Source organism: Corapipo altera, unplaced genomic scaffold (assembly GCF_003945725.1).
Source record: "Corapipo altera isolate COAL_440 unplaced genomic scaffold, ASM394572v1 0, whole genome shotgun sequence".
NCBI classification, from domain to species: Eukaryota; Metazoa; Chordata; class Aves; order Passeriformes; family Pipridae; genus Corapipo; species Corapipo altera.
In genome coordinates this window covers 23,476,993-23,500,463 of record NW_020884872.1, presented here as the reverse complement: position 1 = coordinate 23,500,463, position 23,471 = coordinate 23,476,993, and the positions used below count along the sequence as shown (strand labels likewise).

The following is a 23,471-nucleotide window of genomic DNA, read 5'->3' as shown; positions in this document are numbered from 1 at the left end:
ATATATGTCCATGTGTACACGAACTTCTGCCTCTTATACAGATCATAGCAATAGTACACACTTCAACATACCCACTTCTATTTCCAATCCACTAACTATATGATTCCTTTTCCAATCTCTCTGACACATAAATACTCTGCACACTACAGGTGTGTTGGGAGAGCCAAGGGAATCCACGTGTGTGTGTGTGTGTGTGACAATGGAGATCACAGTCACTAATTTTGGCAGAGAAGAAACTGGCTTAGCCATGGTTTTGACCTTACTCCTCTGTCATATCTGTGACTTTTTACATGTGAGGTTATGGATAATACTGTAAAAGACAACCAGGGTACCTCTTAAGATCTTTACTCTGGTCTAGCATACAATCTCAGTAACTGTTTAAAGAAAGATCCTCTCTCTTTCCCCACTGGAGAGAGGTTACGGGGAGACTTATTTTCTCTATTAGATACTTTGATGCTTTGAACACAATCCTTAATATTGATGCCTCTTCCACTATTTAAACATATCCTGGGCCCCAAAAGCACATATAAACATTGAGAGTACAAATATAGTGAAATCTGCAGATAATCTGCAAGTGTGGGTTAAATTATTGTGTTATGTCTATCGCATGTGAAACCATACCATGGCATCCAGTTTGCTGATCTCTATTAGAAGCCGCAATACTGAAGGAAATGGGGAAGAAGTAAAAGTACGTAACTGAATTTGATTGTGAAGTCAAAACATAGTTGAGATCTTCAGCTGAACGGAGGAGCTACATGTACTACTGCAATCATAAACATTGATAACTCAAAAGATGAAATTTAAACTCTATCAGGATAAAAAGCAGTCCTGCCTTAAATGATTTCCAACATACTGCACTAACTTACAGGACAGAAACTAAGTTCTGATGTATTTCCTTTAACTTGTAACTTACTTGGAAGCTCTAGGAACAGTTTTGTTGTGTCGCAGTATTATGCATTGTATCAGTATAGCTTACACTGAGCTGTTCTATGTTCAAATTTTAGCAAATCAGAGATAAGACATTATATAATACAGATCAACATAATCTAATAATCTAATACCAATCACACCCTCAAGGTATTGTTGAGTAAAAAAAAAAAAAAAAAAAAAAAAAAGATTTGCACCTGTTCCTTGGTTCTTGTTTAATAGATTTTGTGAAATAAAATTCTAGAAAAAAATTGGTACGCATATATGTTGTTATTAGGGCAGGGGTGGGTGACTGCCTGTGGGAATTGGTATGATGCTATGTGCTTCCAGCTGAATGGACAGCTCAAGCAAGAACTCTTTTCATACTTTTCCTCTCATGGAATCTAAAGAGAGTTCACTGAATATCTGTGAAGTTCCCACAGCTTCTCAGAGATTCAATACTAGGATACAGAGATGGCAACAGAATCTTTATGAAGTGTCACATTTGATTTTTTTTTTAGAAATATATCACATTTTGGAAGTTAAAAGAAATGTAAAAAGGAAAATATGGAGATATTTTCCATTCATTCTGGTGTAAAAACATTGAGCCTACAACTGGAAAGAATAAACACTGATTAAAGACAAAGCAGCTTATGTAGAATCATAGTGGTAAAACTAGTACTTTAAGCCCACTTTAAGTGGGCTTAAAGAATATAACATAGATGCATTATAAATTATTACTTTCAATTCTTGCAGGAAAATAAACTTGGTTTATCTATTTCCCTGCATCATGACTCTCCTCTCCTGTCTGTACTGCTCCCAAATCAGGGTTAAATCCAAATTTCATTGAAATTACGTTTGCCTCTCTCCAATGGGACCATCATTTTCCTGTAAGTGAATTTTGAGTACTTACAAGTAACTCCAACTAAACTGAGGCAGTAGGTTACACATAACTCTCTGTCACAAATTTCTTACTGCAGAAAGCTTTCCCTCCTTTGGAAGCAAATGTGCCTGTGAAGCAGCAGGCACCAGCTGAGAGATACTGATCGTGACAGTGAATTGGGGCTCGATGCAGAGCTAAAAACCTGAAAAGATACAGTTCAACTGCAGATTTTATCTGCAGTTAAAAAGTGTGCATCAGTTAAACTAGAACACTCAATCTAAAATTCCCGAAGATGGATTTTTTTTTCTTCTATTTTAAATTGCCTTTGACTGATGTCACATCATCCACACTGAAGATTTTCTCCTAGGGCTTTCAGCACAGTATAAGCTTTGGGATGCCTCTATTTCAGGAATCCAAAGATAATATCTCCTATGGACTGCCCTTTTAAAGAGCAATTGAGCACTTTGTAGCAAGCAAATATTTGGAGGAGAGAAAAGAGAATGAAAATTTTCTCTGTTCCAAATCGATACTGCACTCTCTCCTTACCTAGGTTTCTATTTCCTAAAGTCCTTGGTAAATAGCATGGCCATGGAAGATGAAAAACACAGATTAATGACGTAAAGGAAATGCTACATCTTGCAAGAATATGGTCACAGGTGTGCTGGAGTTCAGTAATGTTAGAGGAGTTTTTTTTCATTAATAAATTACTCTCTTTTGTGTACATACTATGAAAAACTTAATCCAACCATTCTAAAATGAAACACTTGGCCAGTAGACTTCTCAGTCGATCTGTTACACACTTGTATTTGCTAAGTCACATTTATTTTACCCACATTGTTCAACAAAGTTGGATCCAAATGCCTTAAATAGTTTCACATTAAATAGACAGCATGTCTGCAACTGAACCATCACAGCCCAAAGAAAACAACAACCCCCTGCAGCGCTACAGGCTGGGCACAGAGTGGCTGGAGAGCAGCCAGGTAGAAAGGGAACCTGGGAGTTTGGATTGACAGGAAGCTGAACAGGAGCCAGCAGTGTGCCCAGGTGGCCAAGAAAGCCAATGGCATCCTGGCCTGGATCAGGAACAGTGTGACCAACAGGTCCAGGGAAGTGATTCTTCCCTGTACTCAGCTCTGGTGAGGCCACACCTTGAGTACTGTGTCCAGTTCTGGGCCCCTCAGTTCAGGAAGGATATTGAGGTGCTGGAGCAGGTCCAGAGAAGAGCAAAAAGGCTGGTGAAGAGACTCAAACACAAGTCCTGTGAGGAGAGGCTGAGGGAGCTGGGGCTGTTCAGCCTGGAGAAGAGGAGGTTCAGGGGAGACTTCATCACTCTCTACAACTCCCTGAAAGGAGGTTGTAACCAGGTGGGGGTTGGTCTCTTCTCCCAGGCAGCTCTCAGTAAGACAAGAGGGCATGGTCTTAAGCTCTGCCAGGGGAGGTTTAGGTTGGATATTAGGAAGAAATTCTTTATAGAGAGGGTAATCAGGCATTGAAATGGGAATGCCCAGGGAAGTGGTGGATTCTCCATCCCTGGAGGTTTTTAAGATGAGACTGGATGTGGCACTTAATGTCATGGTCTAGTAACCACGGTAGTAGTGGATCAAGGGTTGGACTTGATTATCTCAGACGTCCCTTCCAACCCAGCTGATTCTATGATTCTATGACAGGATCATAAGACTTGGGAATTAATCATGAGTTTTGCCATAGGCTTCATCAAAGCCAAAATTCAACTTCTGTGGTATTTTCTTTTTGCCTGTCTGTCAGTCTTTCCTCCATACGCCCTTACCTGTTGCTTTTCTTTTGGTCATTATATACAAATTGTTTTTCTTTTTTCTTTCCATTACTTAATTTGAATTGTTATGCAAATAATGATAAACTAAATGCAGATAATGTGCTAAATATCCACACACAGGAAACTGGTGCAAGAAAATATGCACAAAAATAAAAAATGTTACATCATATATAACATTATGTTTTCATATAGGACCTGTAAGTCTCTGAACCATATATGTCTGAATTTGGAATCAAGCAATATTTCCTTTGCTCTTTCTTACTGAACAGATAATTATAAATAAAACAGATTAACAGATAATTTATAAATAAAAAATAAATTTTATAAATAAAAATAAAACATTTCATTCTCTTTTGTTAGCTACCATTTCTATGACATGATCCATTCTTTTTTAAGCAATTTGAAAATGACCAGACATTTAAAAAGCATAGCTGGATGCAATCATAACCACAGTAGAGGTCAGGTTAGATAAAAAATATTGCTAAGCCTTTCTTTTTTTGTTAATATGTCAAATCTGCTACTCACTATCTAACCATATTTATCCACAGTCACTAACACTAATATTCAATCACTCTTACCAGATGGAGCAAGGAGCCTCCTGAGGAAACAAGCAGATGAGGGTCAGCACCATCCTTCAACAGCCGTAACACTGAAATATCAAAGAAAAGAGGAACAAGAATTAATATACCTAATATACCAGCAATACAGTTAATCCTGAACTGTTAGTAGGCTGATTCTTCATCATCTTCATTAGGAGATTTAATAATATATGCAAACCTCTCATATAACATTTGCAGAACTATCATGTCAGCATTTACCATCTCACCTGTTATAATAGCTAAGCCTGTAAGCAAAGGACTTTTGGTAATGAACAGTAAATATGAACAGTATCAAGGACTTTTCAAGTGTACAGATAAGCATGTCAGTTTTGTACATAGGAGAGGGGAAGGGAGAGCTGGAGGAGAGACCTTGTGTCAAGGTCACAATCACCTGATTAGTTCATTTGGGAGCAAAATCACAGTCAACTCGTTTCATTTTACTTCATAAGAGTTCCCTTGAGACACATTGGCTTTTTCAGTAAATACTTGAAACTAGTATTCATAACTGATATAATTTGAAATTAATCATCATACCAAAGCTAAATGATCTGCACTCAATTTAACCTTTCCAGTGCATTGTCAGATCACCGATGCAGCATAATTTTTAAAACAATATTTGGAGTCAAACTCCACTCCCAGTTACATGTATCAAACTCCTTTGAAATGAAAACAGGCTTATAAGCACAAGCAAAGCCACAACCTTTCATACTGGTGCTCACTCAAGAGTGAAAATTCAGCACTTTTCCCCCATTGCCTTTATAACCTTTTCACTCCAAATCAAAGCATTGACTAATTCATGGTAACAGTGTTCATTCCTTGAACAGAATTGCACAGTAACAACGCCAGACGTTATCAGGGGAATTCACACCAGCACTGTAACCCTGTCTTCAATAAACCGGCATAAAGAACCCTTTTAAAAGGCCCCTCTCCATGAGAATAACTGTCAATAATGTTTCCTGACTAGGAGCTCAGCTGGTTCTGTCTCTATCATTTGGAAAACTTGGTTTGAATCCCTAGTTAAGATACCGGATGGACTTGTGCAAACAACTGCTAAGAAATTTCAAGTAGTGAATATCCCAGAAATTTGTTCCACTGTGGCTTTTTCCCACAGGAGGGCCATATATTTGTCTCAAGGCCCTTCTAACTTCTGTGAATCCATCAAGAGACTCTTAAACACAATCTCTTCCTACAATCTCTTTCTATGCATTTTTTGTACGTGTTTTCTTTTTCTCAAGAATATCTTGCAGCTCCATTTTCACTGTACATTTGAACTTTTTACAGCATTTAGACAGTCAGTTGACCTATTTGAAAGGGGTCAGGGTTTTTTTCAAATACTGTCAACTAACAGAAGTAATGTTTTCTGAATGTGCTGAATTATTTTTGATCAGGTGCCCTAGACAAATTCAGCCTAAGAAAGAATATCTTGCCCTGATATTTTTACAGGCTAAATGGTTGCAAGCCTGTAAAATTAAAGTGAAACACTTGGTATTACTATTACTAAATACTTTACATAGTACACACACTGGTATAATGGACAACTATTTACAATAGTTAGACAAATTCATTTAATCTTTTGCTCTAAGTTTTGAAAATCAAAGATCAATCCAAAGTGCTGTATAAATTCATACTTTATGAATACTTCCATGGTACTTATTTCTCCTCATCAAAGGTTTTGCCTCATTGAACTTTACTAACTGTAAAAGACTTTTATGTTCTGGCAAATGCCACTTTGAAAGCTAATCCCTCTCAGAAATCTCTGTTGCATGTCCACCAAAAGTATAATTGGAACATTAGGTAACATGGAGTATAAGAAATTGTACAACACTCGTTAAGCAAGATGAAAAGCACTGAACCAGAGTGGGAGGGTAGAGAAATATTTACAAAATTTCATAACTTTGGGAGTACTGGAAGAACAACAAAAAGCAAAGCATTTCTTTCTGCTCTCAAATCCACAAATCTCATAATAAAACACAAAACTGTCCTCATGAGAGAGAAATCATTAAAAATAAAAGTTCTGAACAAAGTTCCTTCCTTGGTTTAATACCTAAATTGCTGGCCACATATGGAGATGCTCCCTCTACCTCAGGTTTTAGTGAGTAAAGATTTATTGTAAGTCCTCCCTCCTTAAATAGGTGTGCAACTACATCCTCCTCAAGAGTTAATATTTTCAGTGTTCCTACGTCATGCCATTTCTTAGTAGGGCTGAAAATATTAATTCCATATCGCAGAAAATTTCTTAAGGATCTGAAAGTATTTTCATCTTCCAAATCCCACCATGATTTCACCTGAACAGATCAACACTCCAAGTTGTTCCCTTCCTCCATCCCTGTTTTTCAGGGGAAAAAAAATCAACTTATTTCAGATTCTCAGACACTTAATACAGTGTTTTTCTGTAGCATTCTTTCTTATGGACTCTATATGTGGGTTAAATATGTGAACTACGGCTTTATTCCACCTGCAATGAGAGTCTCATTTACAAATATGGGAATTAAGGTAGATAGTCCTTTAAAGTGTGATTTGCAGAAATCATTCTATTCTCAAGGAGGCTTTAACTGACAACATTGTGAGAGTATATAATTATTTGAAAATGTCATTTTTATAGTGTATTCTCACAGGTTGTACTGCTGTCAAAATGGAAGAGTCATGTTATCCACTTCATGGTCCACTCTTCCCTTGTGTCAGCTCTCTCCACCTATACAGCTGCACATTCAACTGGACCAGTAAGGTGGTGGGGGTTTTGTTTGTGGGGAATTTTTTCAGGAGGGCTGGCGTTGGTTGAATTTGTGGTTTGGTGGCAGAGATCTTACGTTGACTAAGGTTGTTAATAAAATAGCATCCTCATTCTGCCTTTCTACAAGATGGGATAAGACAATTAACGAGTTAAGAATCTGTTCCTTTCCCCTGCTCACAAAGGGACTTACACACCCTTTACCTCTGGCTACTTCTGCATCTGGGAACTGACTCTAATGGCACAAAGTAACACCAGCAAAAACAAAATGTGGAGTTTCTTGCTGGGTAATTGAGATGAACTCAATCATTAAGAACCTTGGGATCACCAACAGTGGCTTTTAGGTAGGTCCTTCTAGGCAAAGACAGAGGATAAAGACCTCTCTCTTTTGGCAGGAGAAAGACATAAAGGAAAGCCAGTTGGTTGGGAAATTGCATTTCCAACAATATTTCACAAGAATTTCATCTGGAGTCTAAAATAGCAACCATGTGACAGAAAGAAAATGCTAGCTACTCGGTATAAGAAAGATGGGCAATTTATTGAATCTCTTCTTGTAGAGAAGCTATGCAAAATGAAGTAATGTCTTTCCAGATCCATTTAGCAACTCCTTGCAGTTGAAACTAAGAAATGACCATTTCTAGATCCAAGATTAAAATCCATAAAAATTAATGGGTTTGCCTTGATTTTTTTCTGCCAGCAGACCAAGATTACAGTAGACAGAATTATTAAGTAAACTGTGAACTTAAAGTAGAATATTAAATAATTGTAACCATAAACAAATTATTGAGTCACATGCAAAAACATTAGGGTATGTGGATAGAAGCTCAGTAGTTCTTTTCTTTGTCTGCTGTATTTTTCCTCATTATTGCATGTAGCTTGATTGGTGCTTAAGGAAATTCTCATCACAAAGAGTTCCAGGGCAAGATATGAAAACTCTCTTTTCAGCTGGGCCAGAGTCCTTCTTCTAAATGAGGATTATGTTCTACATTCCTCTGCATATAAAAACAAGTAAAAAAAAAATTCCCCTTTCCTCGAATTTATCCCCTCTGCAAAATGCAAAAAACAACAACAACAAAAAAAGAAAATCAAGAAGAGAAAATCACAGAAATAAAATTCTCCTTCATACTATGCAACTCACTTAGGTAATTTACTTAAGACTTTACTAGTCAGTAGGAAAATCCTCCTTATAGAACTACTCTAGGTACTGCGAGTAATTTGTGATGAATTGCCCTAATGAGGACAGAAAATAATACAAAACTATATTCAAGTAATGCTATATATCTCCTAATTAATGCAACTTTTAAGGAAGTTTTCACAAGACTTCCTTTTAAAACCTATTTTGTTTGCAATCCTTCACTGAAGAAAAGTTTCCAGAAAAGATGAAACTGAAAACTGACTTTATGGAAGGAAGCTGATATTTACTTAAAAAAAACCAACCCAGAGTAAAATTTTTGGCAAACTCTCAAGTCCTTCTTTTGTATGTATAAACAGGTCCATCCATTCACTGATGTCTTTTAGATTTGACACACAAAATTATTGACTACTTAGAACAGAATTTCATACCTGATTTCATATCTAATAAAGGTGTTTTAGAAAGCATTTGAAAGCACTGAAGTCTCATCAGTAAAGAAAGATAATAATTAACATAGCTTTCCACATATGCCCAATGATACAATTTTAAACAAATTATTCCAGTGAGCTGAATAGCTTTCCACATTCCATTGATTTTATTGACTAGATTACACTTTATTATGTAGCCTTATAATGCAGTAGAGTCATTATTGCTGTGCCTGTTACCATCCACAGGTCTTGTACTAACTTTGCATGTGGAACTAGGGCTATAAGGCTTACGTTTCCTGGGCTTGTCTTGGTTTCCTTTGAGCTTTGTTTTAACTCTTTTAGCTGTTATAGCAACTTGGTGATGACAACATGACAATGACCTAACACATTTTAGTTTTGTTTAGCTTTGTATAACTGCGGTGCATAATGCATTAAGAATTTTGATATACATGGCAGTAACTAGTACTTACATTGTGCTGTGTTGAATATAATCTAGCTACCCTGTCATATAGAGGTATCTATGACCTTATATGCTGCAGACAAAAGGAGTACTGATCTGAAGTGACAGCCTGAAAGGTGAATTCAGAATGCCAGGGCTATCAGTAACTCACCAGAGATCACCTACTGATGGTAACACAAACTTAGGAGCTGGCAATGTTGCATTCACAGCAAACTCAGTGAGTATTAACAGAAAAGATAAAAATAAAGGTGCCTAACATTTGTGAAACCTAACAGCTGGTCATCTACTGTGCTGTATACCAGTGTATCCTTCTATTAATTGTTTCTCTGAGGAGTAGCTGCCAGTCAGTGTAAACTTTGTTCCTGTTAATGCCCAGGCATTCACCACCTTGACAGCTTCTTGCCAATGCACTATCACTGTAAAGTCAAGGGCACAGCCCTCCTGTTATCTGAGGTACCTTGAACTGGAAAACCATATAGAAACTAATGGTTATGTCTCTGGGCCACACAGACACTAAGTCAAACTCCAGTGAGATCCATGAGGAGAGTCACAGTTCCCTCCTGGGGCAGACATTTCTATGACTGTAGACATAGCCAGAATAATTTATGAATTTAGGGACTACACTTATTCAAGAACTGCTAAATTTAAAACTTCTTCATGCAAGTTGGCCCTTTTTCATTTCTACACACATTAAACGCAATGCAGTCTGTGTCTCCACTGGAAAATATTAAGGCCACAAATCCAACGGCCTGAAAAATCCTACTGTGTGTCTTTAAAAGTGCCCAAGGATTGCTACAAATTAATCTATCTCCTCACACAAAAGTGACAATGGGTAGCAGTTAAGATGTGATATGATAGGCAAAGAATCTGTTTTCAACTCTGAGAAGACAGCTACTCACATGGAAGAGCAGTGTAGACTCTGAAATCATTTCAGAGGAACGTGACCTAGCAGTTATTGGGTCACCTTACCTAACAGCTACATCTGTTTATATGATTTTTCTCTCTCTCTTTTTTCTCTCCTTTTTTTTTTTGATCTTTATTCCTAAGGTCTTATTTTCTTTCCTTTTCAGTTCAGTGTCTAACTCCCTCCTACTTTATAATTACTTTTTCAAATAAAAGGACCCTAATTTACATCATTTACTTGCAAATATAAGCACTGAAAATATCTAGAGCGATGTAGAAAAATCCTGGTGTAAATCACAGTAATTTAGAGAAGACTGGAGTTCTACAGTGCAAAGACATTACTGCAAGGGGCATACCCAGCAACACAAAGCAATGATGGTGATCCCCTGTTTTGCCTCCGTTTTGAATTAACTCTGCCGGAGCTAGAGTTTTGGCCAGGCTGTAAGGTCTGCCCTAGTTGTTAATAAAGCTGTGATTTTATCTCACAGTAACTATGACTTGTGTATATAACAGAGCTATTGCTAAAATGATTCAACACTACCTTGTAAAATCACACATGCTTAGCTAAAAATATTAGTTCTATCATCACAGCTAATAGCACAGCACGGTTTTGCCAGCATAGTTACTTCCTAGGTCAAAATAGCTGTGCCATCAAAAACTGGTAGCACAGACCTGACTGAATTTGGAATGTCTGTTAGTGAGATAAAATTACAATAGAAACAAAGCTTTTTAACATTTATCATTAGTTGAACACTCTAAAATTAACCTTAGTGGAAAGTAGTTGATCACACAGTAAACTTCAGCACGGCTAGTCTCAAAGCTTTCACTTCCAACTAGCCAATGAGATTTATAAAAAAAGGAACTTGATATCTTTGCATTTAAGTCACCTATTTCATTCTGTACACATATTTTATCTGTCTCCTGTGTGTGGATTCTCCTGGAGATCCTGACAAAAATGACTAAAACCAGCAAGAATTTTATCCTCAGGCTACAGTCGGTAATTACAAAAGCTCACACCCCACTAGGTTCACCTTAGAAACATGTGTCAATTTGAAATCTTTTGAAATTACCAGTGTAATTTTTTAGGCCAACTTTTCAGCTACAGAAACACCTGACTGTACATTGAAGTGTTTGTAGAATTGACTAAAAGTTTCAGATCTTTACAATATTTCACTCACTATGTTAAACTTATTTGAGAATTTGCAGCTTTCCAGTACCATAGTCATTAAACGATAAATACTAAAACACACATCAGCAAAATAACTCATTCTACAGCCAGTACCTTAATTTGAAAACCATTGTCATACCCATGTTTTCCCCCAGTGTAAGTTAAAGAATTTGCATACAATACAAATTTTCAGCTGAACAGACTGTACACCTCTTCTGTTTCACCCAACATTTATGTTGATCCTATGCCAACGTTACTTAATTGGCATAAATCAAATTACTGCTGACTTATATGCCATATAAAGTAAGACTCACTCCCTCTTAACTCTCACTCCATGCAGAGCAAGTTTATGCCATCTGGTTTAGAAGCCTTGTAAGCAACTCATTATGATTCCTATTAGAGATCTTCAAGGATAACAGACTATTATCCTGCTTAGCAGCTGCTAAATGGTACTAATTACCAGCTGTAGACCACTAGTGTTAGATTCTATGTGTCTAGTGGAGTTCCCAGAGCATGCAGTGCCCAAGGAAGCAAACTTAAACCAGGCAGTATGGAAGAAACTAGGGGAATTAATTATCCATGCATTTATCAAAAATAGTCGTGTCTGTGGCAGATGAGTGACCAGAACTATGAAGGAAATATGTGGTTCCTGGAATATCTCACCACTTGACATACGGGGCTTAGAAACCACCTTTCACAGAGTGTAATCTGTGACAGTTTACATTGTCAAAATCAGAGCTTCTTCCCTCTTGTTTATGCATCCATTCACATTCCTGTCCTCATCCTTCCATAGAAGTGACCCATGTCACTCTGCCATGAGCTGGTATGGAGAGCTAAACCAGCTGAAGGCCAACCTTATGACAGACAGTTTCCACATCATTCATCTCCCTAGCTCTCACTTCCGAAGCTTAAAGATGAGACAACAAACGGATAGCACAGAAGCAGAGCAGGACAGAAAGGAGAGCAATCTCAATTTTAGTTTTAAACTGTGTTAGAAACACACTTTCTAAGTGTCATTTGGTATTCTTAGGAAACCGTTAAAATCAAGTCAGTGGCCTGATAGTTCCTCTCCCTTCTTTGCATCAGCTGTGCAACAGGTAGGTGAATTGGTTCAGAGAGGTGACACAGAATTTAGCTGTTGATTTTAGGGGGTGGTGCCCTCTCTCTTGGATCAGTGTGCTAAACCGACTTACTCCGCAGCCACACAATTGCTAAATCTGACACAAAGAGCATGCAGCAAGAATCGCGGTAAGAACAGCATCAAAAAATAATGAATGAAATTTTATGAATTAGAAAATATAGCACTGGTATAACATCCAGTCGGGATGGTGGGACAGACCCTGGCTGCCAGGCCCTGTCCAGCTGCCCTAGGATGGCCCTCACGCTCCCACTGTTCCACACAGTAGGGAGCAGCTGGCCTTCATGGTGCCCTTACAGCATTTACCTGTATTTAATTAAATCTGAACAAACTATCACCTCCAGAAGGATTTCCAGTCCCTTACACACTTCCATAGGTTTCACGGGAGAAGAATCAAGTCTCTGCTGTACCACCCTGGACACCTGGAATGTCCACAAAATTAAGGTTTTCTGACTAAAACCCCTTTTATTTATATAGGTCATTTTTAGCACATTATAATTTGTGTGCTGTGAAACATTTTCTGGTTGAGACACATCCTGCTGTATGGTAAATCTTAAACTATCAACACACTTCAGACTACTGATACCAGCATCCTTTTCTGGACATCTCAGAGATGGTCAAGAGATGTACAGAGTCCTATGCACACATGAAGTCATTCCCCTCTTCACTTTTACAGAGTTTTAAAATACATGGAGACAAGTCAGATTTTGGAGTATTATTGTCACACATTTTTCAACAATATCAGCATTCCGAGTCCTTTAGTTGGCAAAAACCAAGGGAGAATAACATCTTAAACTTCTTAATGGTTCTCTTCTACTTGACAATGCAGATCCACACCTCTCAATTTCTTTTTTTATCCTAATACAACACATGAGGTTTCAAAGGCTAATGAGTCCTTACACATATGAGACACATCTTCCTACTGGAGGTGATGGGATACAGGATCTGCTTTCCTTGTTAACTCAAGGATAGAATCAGCTCACAGAGAGGTATTCAGAAAATTGAGCATCTGGAGAAGCAGTGTGGAGCTCCTCCTACTCTGTTAAGCAAATGTGACTGAGAAACTGACTTGTGAGGTCTGGAGAGATTATCTGTGCTGTGCAAACAGCCATGATCAGTGAGGGAAAGCAGGATATGGGATCCAGTCACATCTCCCATATAAACATGAATGTAAAAAGCATGCATGCTGCATGAATACTTCAGCTTGGGTAAGCTCTTCAAGTATTACCTTACACTCCTGTTCAGCACTTATTGCACTGATTGCAACATGTTGGTTACCAAGTCCTTCTAATGCCTGTGCATTACAAATAACAAATACAAATGCTTAGTTATAAGAAGTCTTCATTAAAAATAACCCTGTCTGTTTTCTGCAATGTTCTACATTCTGCCTGTGTACCTAGCTCAAAGATGTTTACATTCCTCATTACTTGTCTTCCAAAATTTGATTTGGCTGAATTGCTGCATGCTTGAAATGTATTATACTTTTCCTAATGGTAATCCAAGCAGTTTATATCTGCTGGTCTCTAAATCTTCTACATTCTTTTCTGATTTTACATCTCTTTCTAACCAAAGCACAGGGAGATAAAGGGTCTGACAATTACAGCTAGAGCTTCTCTCACATACTGGCTCCCAAACTCCCATTCTGCAAGGAATTCTTTCACATTTGGCAGAGGACAGACTTGACATATTTTACAATATAACACAACAACTTTTGTAACCTTTATTCGTTTCTGACAAGGGGGCCCAAATACTAATTTTCACACTTGCCTGCTGTGTACTCTTTGCACAGACTACGTATCTTCTGTCAATAGTGACTACAACAATGGTGCAACCAAAAGGCAATTGTTAAGTTGCCTAACGACACTAATAAGGGTCTTATCTCAACTAAATTTGTTTTAATACATACTGAAATATTTATTAGTCTCCCTGATTGGTGGCCTGGATGTCCACCAAGGAGAATAAATTACCCACAGTCAGGTCCAGACAGGAGTCATTATTTACTCCATTCAGTGTTGCTCTGACTGTGCAAGTGCAGCCCTCTGAAAATCATCCTGTTTCCACTCCCTCTTATCCCACAGCTGTTTCTGGATGCTTCCAAATTCAGTGTATTCTGGCTAGCACCTTCATTTCCCACATCAGTTACAGCAACCACCACCTCTATCAATATGCTGAAAACAAAAAGCAATTGAAAAATCAGCAAGAAACACATCATCACCCCAAGAACAACAGATCACATGTATAAAGCCGTCATGGAAGGAAAGAGATATCAAACTTGAAACCTCTGACTAACACTTTCTTAAACTACCTCAGAATAAGAAAGGGAAAACATCTCCATTTGAGGTAAGGCTGCCAGACTTGGGCAGTTGAAGATTGCAGCAATGTAGACTTGTTTCAATGTTCAATATTTGAAATGAAAAAAAAACATACAGGGACACAGAAGACTGAAATGATGGATTTATAATGGTTCATTTAAAAGAGACAAACTTGAAGCACAAACAGTTCTGCATTCAATATCACCAAGCTTACAGATGGCTAAATCTACACACCAATCTTACGTAAAGTGAACTTTCACGGGATTAGTAGTGAAGCCTTTTGAGGACCTGGGGAACCTAGGAGGTTATATATGAGAAACAGACCCTTTGCCTCCTATTTAATAATCAATATCTCTTCTTTGATCCTGGTGAGCCACTAGAAGGGCCAGATATTATGCCAAAGCCGGGGCAACCAGGACAAAACCAGTACAAAGCATATTTTACTTTACTTATGTTTTACTTATGGTTTTACAGGTATGGATTGCCACAGTGTGAACTGCAGTTTTGGCCAGCATGGAGAAGACAAAATTACACTCACACAGTACCTGGTATATAGCTTTTTTTATAGTTTACAGAAAGCAAAAGCCTGACATACAAGTTGATGGTTTAATTTCATTTTGAAGTAGAATTATCAGTTGCTCTCAGCAGGAATCTATCTGCTTTGCTTAGTCTGCTCTTAAACAAGAATAAGAGCTACATTAGTTCAATGCCCTAGTTGTCTCATTCCTCTGCAAAATTCAGCATCATATTGGACTACAGACCTCCTGAGGTCCTCTCTAGCCTGACCAATCTTACAACTCTATAAATTCAACAGTATTGATGTCAACAATGGTTAGGAGCAACCAACATCACATCACCTGACAGAAGTTCTCAATTCTAACCAATATCAATGAGTCCATGTCCATATGGAGCCACAGCATAGGTCTGGGCTGCAGTGATGAGCTACCACTAGAGAGCCTCAAACTTCCCAAGTGATATAAAATTCCACACATTCTCATTTGCTTAAATGACACACTTGACATGTATCTGGTACATAAAGCTGATAAATCAAGGAGAAGCCAGGGAGAATCCCACGCTCCAAGTGCCTAAGTTACCAACAGAGATAGGGACTAAACCAGGAGACCCTGCATGTATATAACCAAAACCACATATACAGAGAAAGAGTGGGATAAAAAAGGAATTCCCATGTAAAAATCAGTAGAAGTACATATATTTGGACTTTACATCTGCCTTTTTCTGTCCAACTTGTATAGTTCTAAATATTTGATCCATAGGATTTTTAGGGAGGGGCTTAAAGGCAAAAGAAGACCAATGTTCATCCTGTATAGGAACTGAGAAGCCAGACAAGTTCAGATGGTTATTATTAAAAGGTTTGGTAGTTGGTACCCTATTACAGGATGTCCCTTAGCAGACTAAGAAACAAAGCAGCAGTTCAAATTTCACACAGACACTTCCAGCTTTAAGAACACTTCAAGTAATATTTTCTATACTGTCAGTGGGTAAATGTGAAAGTCTAGAAAAAACTGCCACTGTATGTCAGCAATAGTCATAGCTAAAATCTGGAGCACAGACCCTAGCTCAAGGATTTAGTGCTGTAGCTGTCATGCTTGCCTTTTGATTCTAAATGTAATCAAAACCCTAAACACTGGATGGTGTGAGAAATTACCACCCATAACCATCTCATTGCCCTGTAAAATGACAGTGTGTGTACTGCTTCAAGGTCACATTTACACTGCACTGTACTAGAGAGTAATCAGAAAGAAACATAGTAAGAAAGCAGTATGTGGCTCCAGGCTGACTGTCTGAATTCTACCTTGAATCTTTTGCATATGCTTGAAATCCTTGTTTAAAGCCAGACATTCAGAAATATTGTGAATTTCACCTTAACTACTCACATTCCCATCTTCATTCTTAGATGCAATTCACACAGAAACACAAGCTAAATATCCATTCCCTTAGATTTATTGATTGTATTTTTGCAACCTTCAGTTCCTCCACTGTAATAGCCTATTACTATGATGGCTGCAATTAACAATAATCAAGAAGAATCAGTTGCCTTTACATTAGGCCATACAACTCATTCTTTATATTATAGCTATAGAGTTTGTTCACTGTCAGCACAAATTGCAAAAGGTTTTAACAGCTAAAAACCTTGCAGATCGAGTTAAGATGATACCTTGTGTACTGAAAAAAATAATCCTGCAAACTATGTCACAGAGAATAGAAAGATGAATGAAATAATAAGCAGTATATATACTTTGTGGATAGAATTTGTATTGAGGAAGAAAAACTAGGCAGTATATAAATAAACCTGTTTCTTTCTCACATGTATTAGTGTCTTTACTGGGAAAGGTACTATCATTCAGACAGAAGGAAATAATCACAGAATATGGTGAGTTGGAAGGGACACATCAGGATCATCAAGTCCAACTCCTGGCCCTGCACGGGACACTCCAAGAATCACACCATGTGCCTGAGAGCATTGTCCAAACGCTTTTTGAACTCAGACAGGCTTGGTGCTGAACAAATATTCTTCTCAATCTGTCAGTTAATAATACAGTCATAAAATAAAGTCTGTATGTTGCAAGATCCCAAAATAAGGTCTTTTCCCAGTCTTATGCTTAAGTATTCCATTTTGGTTTATTTCTCCAGTGTAGCAATTTAAGAGTATACTCTGATGGAAAAAGGCTTCTAAAATTGAATTGAAAAAAATAAAAACATTTTTAAGGAATTATCAGAAGTGCAGTTTATTATTTGTAAAGAACTGTATTATAGCTTTAAAGGTTTGCTTGTAAAAAAAAGGAAAAAAGCCACAAAAGGTTATTCACTATTGATTACTGTAGTTTCCCAGCTTAATTTCCATCATAGAGTAATCTGTGATCTAAATGAAAACATTTTAAAGTAAGTGATATTGAAAGACGGATACAAAAAAGTTGCCCCTTTGTACTGAAATATTATTGGAAATCCATCTGAAGCACAATAATTATGCTGGAGAAGAAATCAACAGCCAATCACATAGAAAATATTCTATTCTTCCTCTTTTTATTTCACAAGCATAGACTGGGGTCTTCAGCCATCATAGCAAATTTCTTTTTAATCCGTGTGATTTATAACAATATCCAGGGAATGTCAGCTGTACCTGCTACTCAGTGGATGCCATCTTTCGGAAGGGAATAGGTGTCTGATTGCTACCAATTTATAGCCTTGCATCCCACTGCGGATCCCCTTTGAAATGAATAGGAAGAATGCCAGGTGTCAATTTGTTGGTCGCTAATGGCTTAATGACCCTTTATTGGCATGACAGCGAATTTGTGACTGATTAGTCCTTGTGTCTCTTGATGCTTTTGGGTGCCAGAAAAATATTTTACTCTTAAGTGTAAAGGAAGGTCTTTGTGGAGAAAAACACCAACATGGAAATATAAATGAGCTTGATAGGTTTAAAATAATAATAATAAACAAAGAATAGATGTGTGTCTATAAAGGTTATCTGTTCAGACCAGATTACACTGTTAAAAAGCTGGATTCTTGTTTAGGGGTAGTGGTCTTCTAAATATTTTTTCTTGACATTTTAGTTTGTGAAAGCATTTTGAATAATATTCTGATCATGCAAAGTCACGAATAATTTACTTACTGACTTGTCCCACTGCCAAAAAGCTATATATCATAGTTTAACAAAATAAATAGTTGAGAATGTTGAAAATACGTTAAAAAGTAAATAATTATTTTTAAAATATGTGTGTTTTTACAAAGGTTCCCTCATAAATGCTATGCTTTACACTTCTAATTGAATCAACATTTAAAACTACGATTTCTAGTTAACCAACGTGGTTTTGTTTGGATATACAGGGTTAAAGTTCAAGAATGGAAAGCAAGCAATTCAGTGCCTACATTTTAGAAATCCATGATTCAGAGAAAAATCCAGGAATTGAATTTCCACAAACTCTCTATATCAGTAAGAAAAAGGTATGTTTTTCAGAGAGCAACAAATCCTTCAGGGTGAACTTTGAGACACCCAAAACCACCAAATAGGAATCACTAAGTTCAAACACATATCTCAAGTATTTATTCAGAGCTTAAGCACGTGAAACAGGACTGCAAATAGTCTACAATATATTCCTGTTTCAAAACACAGCAGCAGGGATGACGATAGCACTGAGGTTTTTGTACAACAGTTTACTATTCAGTCAACTTTCTGCAGTTACTCTACTGTAAACAAGACCATCTAGATTCCGTTTGCTTCTCTGGCCCCTTCCCCAGGGGAAAGCCATGCCAGGCTGGACACTGCTTGGGATACTTGAGGTGTGAGGACAGCAGAGGAGAGAAGAGGCAGTGGGAGAGAGAAATGCACAGAATGGCTCTCAAAGCAACCCACAGGCACAACCTATGGGCCGGCAAAAATGGGGGGCTGACAGCTCCAATCTCAGCTTTGTGGAGAAAAGGAAGAAGGTATAACTGCACTTGAACATAAGACAGATAAATTGCATTTGGTGTGAATCCGCCTAGTCAGAGAGACCCAAAAGAGAGGGAGGCTTTGTCTTTAGTTCCCTGCTTGGTACAGTAGAGGATAACTGTTCAAATCAAGGTAGTTCTGGGCATGTGCAGAGACAAAAACAGCAGCTGAAAAAAACCAGGGAGATTTCCGGGCTAAGAGAAAAGTGGCCATGGAGCAGAGGCAAGCCTGTGATTAAACAGTCCACAGGCAGAACAAAAGGGCGAGATAAAATCTACAGCCTGGAGTTTATCCTTCACTTTTTTTACATCATACCTTTTTCTGTGAGTTTTACTTTTTCCAATTAAATAAGTGTTGTATATTAGGAATCACACATATTTTTATCAACAAGAAATAGTTTAATATCCAGTTCCCATATCAGCTTTACCAAATTACAAAAAATGTAAACACACGGACCAAAAGCACATATGGAATCCTGCAGGAATTCAAATGTATTCAAATTTTATCTCCCTGTGATTTTATGATTCCTTTTGAAATGGGTTGCTTTAATTACTTAACATCTGTTACCCAATAACTAAAGGCAGTGTGTTTCCCTGTGTCATAACAAAGAAGATGCCTTAAGTTGCTGAATTCAGCACATATGAAGCCAAACAAAGTTAACAACTACACTGAACCTATAGGAAGATTTGCCCTCGTTTAAAATGTGTCTCTACCTTCTGGGCCTTTGAAACACTTCTTTATCGATGAGTAGATTGAGATGGTTATGTGATGCTTCATTTTCCTGTACACAGGGTTGATTAAATCACTAAGCAACATGTTGGACAGTCAGCTGTGTTAGTGTCTTCCAAAGTTACAGACATGAGTTCCCAGCCCACATGAATTCCTAGTTCATATAAATTTGTCTTGTGAATGCATTAATTTACAGTGTATACTTTTCTTCCAGAAGCCCCAATTCAGCAAAATTTTTGTGTACTTCATGAATTTCATATGCTCTGAACTGTCTCCTGACGTCACTATTTAGTGTCTAGTGTTCATCTCTCTAAGGATTGGACAATAAATATTAAATTGTATAAATTACCATACATGTGTATTGTGATTTCTTGTACAATAGTTCATAGTAAATCAATATTTGCCAAGTCACTTTTAGATTACTGTCTAATGTACAGTTTTCTCCTCTGATTCAAAGGAACCTAGCTGTAAAATCCCAAATAGCTCTGTATGGGGAAGCCTCTCTATTATTACATGCAAAACGAATCTCATATACTTTCCCTGTAGAAAAAAATTAGATTTTAATGACATTTAGAGTGAGAGTAAATAGTAATCTGAAATTAAAATATATTAAATAATTATAGCACAATCCTGAAACAAAGCACTATAAAATCTGAGAAATCTACTTTTTGGTTTAAATTTTAAAAGGGCTGAGCATGCTAAAGTAAGGAAATAGAGAGTATATAATCCCTCAAATAAATTGTAGCTGCCCAGTAGCTCTGTGTCCAATGTTCTTGACCATACTGTGTTTCAAATTCCTCAAACTGAGATTAGATTAAATTTATTTTTTTTGTCCCTCCTCAAGATGTCACTACGCAGCACCTTACTTATCAGTGTAATTTGTCTCATTTCCTATTAATATTAGTTTAAGTTTTGAATTTGGGAGCTTTCTTTTGTCACGAAGGTTACATAGGCATACTAAACATTCTACAACTGTGTGTGTGTGTTTATAAATATCACACGTATTTCATATTTCTCATTTATTATTATTATTATTATTCATAATAATTATGAATTATAATTTTAGCCCTGCCTCTTCAGAAGGCTGTAGCTGTGACAGACAGTATACAAAAGAAATGCTAATTAAAGTACCTCTGGGAGGAGAATGGAATGAAAGAAGGTGATATTAAATATTAATCATAGGAAACAAGGCAGTAAGATTTTTAAAGGTGGAAGCGAACAGTGGAGTGGGTTATTGTAATTTGAGATGGCACAAAGGATTAATCCGAACTTTCATACAGAGATCCTTCTCTTTTCCAGTGTCACCTTCTTTTAACTCAAGATGTGCTTTTTTTGCCTAATTTAAGGAAACTCCAGCTATACGACAAAGGCTCAGCTTGAGAGATTTAATGCTACACCTGTTTTTCATCTCTTTCCTAAATATTAAGCATAAAAACATTGTTTATAACTTTGTCTTTCTACAAATCTCTTCTATTACTGAAATTCTGTCTTTAGTAAACATATTTGTTTATCTTTCTGTCTCATCTAGTAGCAAGATGTCTCTGAACTACTGACACACAAAAAAAGCAATCCTCATGCAAGGCTTTGAGGAATTTTTAAAACAAGGCATTGTCATGCTCAGAGCCTTGCTTTCTAACGACTGGTCCCGGCACGTGCAATAGGCAAAAATCAGGAAAGCTGCCTACAATCAGTTTGAGAAGAAGAAGTACCATCAAACGTCTAAAAAGGTAGACTGAAAGTCAGAATCCCAACAGGAGACAGGCTACCTGAATATATTCCCATTCTTCTTAATTATAAAGTCAGTTGGTAGATTTGGAAACAGTAAAGAAATAATAAAAAGTCTGCTTTACTTCTGCTCAGTTTCAGCCTCAGTTTTTTATTTCACACTATTTTTATCCTTTTTTCTATGAATAGGAATGATCACTATAACATCTTTGACACATTCTCCTATTGAAAGCTGCTGGTCAGCTCATCTGCCACCTTAGATTAAAGATAAATCCTTCTTCTGAATAGATTTTGGGTTCTCTTCCCCTGAGTCCTTTTTACAGCCCAAAGTTGTTAAGATGCAAATTACAGTTCAGCACCAGCCCCACCTTTATGCTCACTTACACACTCTGTTAATTAATGAAACTGAAATTTATCATAACACTGTACATTATACAGAGCTCATTAAAATAACTAATAATACTAAAACCTTTCATTATATTTATTATTCCAACCCTCTCAAATATCATGATAGTACCAATTTCACAATAATATCACATCTTTCTAACAGCTAGAGATACTGACATCATGGGAAAGGAAGCAAGACAGGATCTCTGGTTTTTTCCCTGCAGCTGCTCTGCAGCCAATATGCTGGGGCTAGGACCCAGTCCTGGGAGGCTTTCCCGGAAGTGAGTATTGCAGCAGAAGTAGGATATTGGTATGCTCTGCTTTATAAATCACCTTCTCCCAGCACCCCCTGGTGAGAGAAGAGAGATTAAGGCTGTCCCCAGCCACCCCATCTGAGCATCCTACTGAGAATGGCAAAGGTCAAACTGGCAGCCCTGCAGGGTTAGGAAGAAGCTCTGGCAGAGTTGAGGAGGGCTGAGTAAAACAGAGAGTCAGGGTCAACTTCACGGAAAGGACCAAGAATCCTTATTACAGATATTATGCTAACACACTGGTATTGCTGCTATTTAGAATCACATTCCTGCTATTTAGAATCACAATGCTGCCACAGAATCAGCATATTGACCATCAGAGGGGTGAAATGGGCTTTAAATAGGTTTAGGGAATCTGCATTTCCCTTTTGTAGTGCTGATTTCACAGGAGTAACTCTTTTGTGGCAAGACTGAGTTTGATGGCTCTCCGGACTTTCTACCCTGAACTACCATGACCTGCCAACAGGACAGACCTTGTAGTATATATCATGTTTACATGACAACTTCAGAATTTGTATAAGAAAATGCACTACATATAAATAATTTCTGACCGTCCTATATTTTCAATAATGCTGCAGGATGACCGAAAGGGTGGGCTACCAAATATACCAAAAGATGACAGAAACTAAAGCCAGTGCTTTAGCTTCCTCTGTGTTAGATTTCAGGTACAGGACTGTCACATTCACTTTTAGCTACTCTTTTCATTATAGCAAGCTTATCAGTTTACCCTCAAAAAATCACCTCTTTCAAAGCAGCCATTGTTTCCCATTGTTGTGAGTGCCAAGAACTCCATCAAGAACTTCAGGAAGGATGCATATCCCTTATCCTCAAGAGGCCAAAATTACCAAGATCCATTGGACTGCCTTGTATTTGAAGCAGAAACTCGGGCTGAGATTCACTCAGTTTATTTCCTGATTGCCAAGTTCATTTCCTAATTGCTTGTAAATGAGTCTCAGCTGATGTGCAGGCTCAGCAAATACCAGAGAATGCATATCAGAGAAGATTTGAGTCCACTAATGCAACTGGAGGTGCAAGCACGTCTATTTCACAGTGGGGAAGAATGGGATGCAGAAGATGGCTTGGCTACATCTCCCACTTTGCAGTACAATTATGTGACTAGTATCAGCAGGACAAATGTCTCGTCCTGTCTGTTATTATTAGGGATTTAGCATCTCACAAGAAGAAAGCCATACAGGATTTAAGGGAAAATGAACTACAACTATTCCCTTGCTAGCAGTGGAGTGTCAGAAAATAGATTCACTTATTCATCAGTTTCTGCTTCTATATATGTCATCACTGAGAATGATAGCTGCAATGTTCACTATTAGCAGTGTGGGTAAACGTAGCCCACCAACTGCACCAAAAACATTGATTTAAATGAGAGAAATTGCAGGAAGCTGCAAGGAGAAAGAGAACGAGG

At 37.6% G+C, this 23,471-nt stretch overlaps 1 protein-coding gene across 4 annotated transcripts in view; it reads right to left on the bottom strand.

Annotated features, from left to right (window-relative positions):
• The window catches only part of MYO16 (myosin XVI), a 360,224-nt gene that overhangs the window by 234,536 nt on the left and 102,217 nt on the right, over positions 1-23,471 (bottom strand). For all 4 annotated transcript variants that reach the window (XM_027639720.1, XM_027639708.1, XM_027639698.1 and 1 more), the window contains exon 3: positions 4,160-4,230. In XM_027639720.1, coding sequence (XP_027495521.1) covers positions 4,160-4,230 — 71 coding nt within the window. The remainder of the gene's footprint in view (positions 1-4,159; positions 4,231-23,471) is intronic.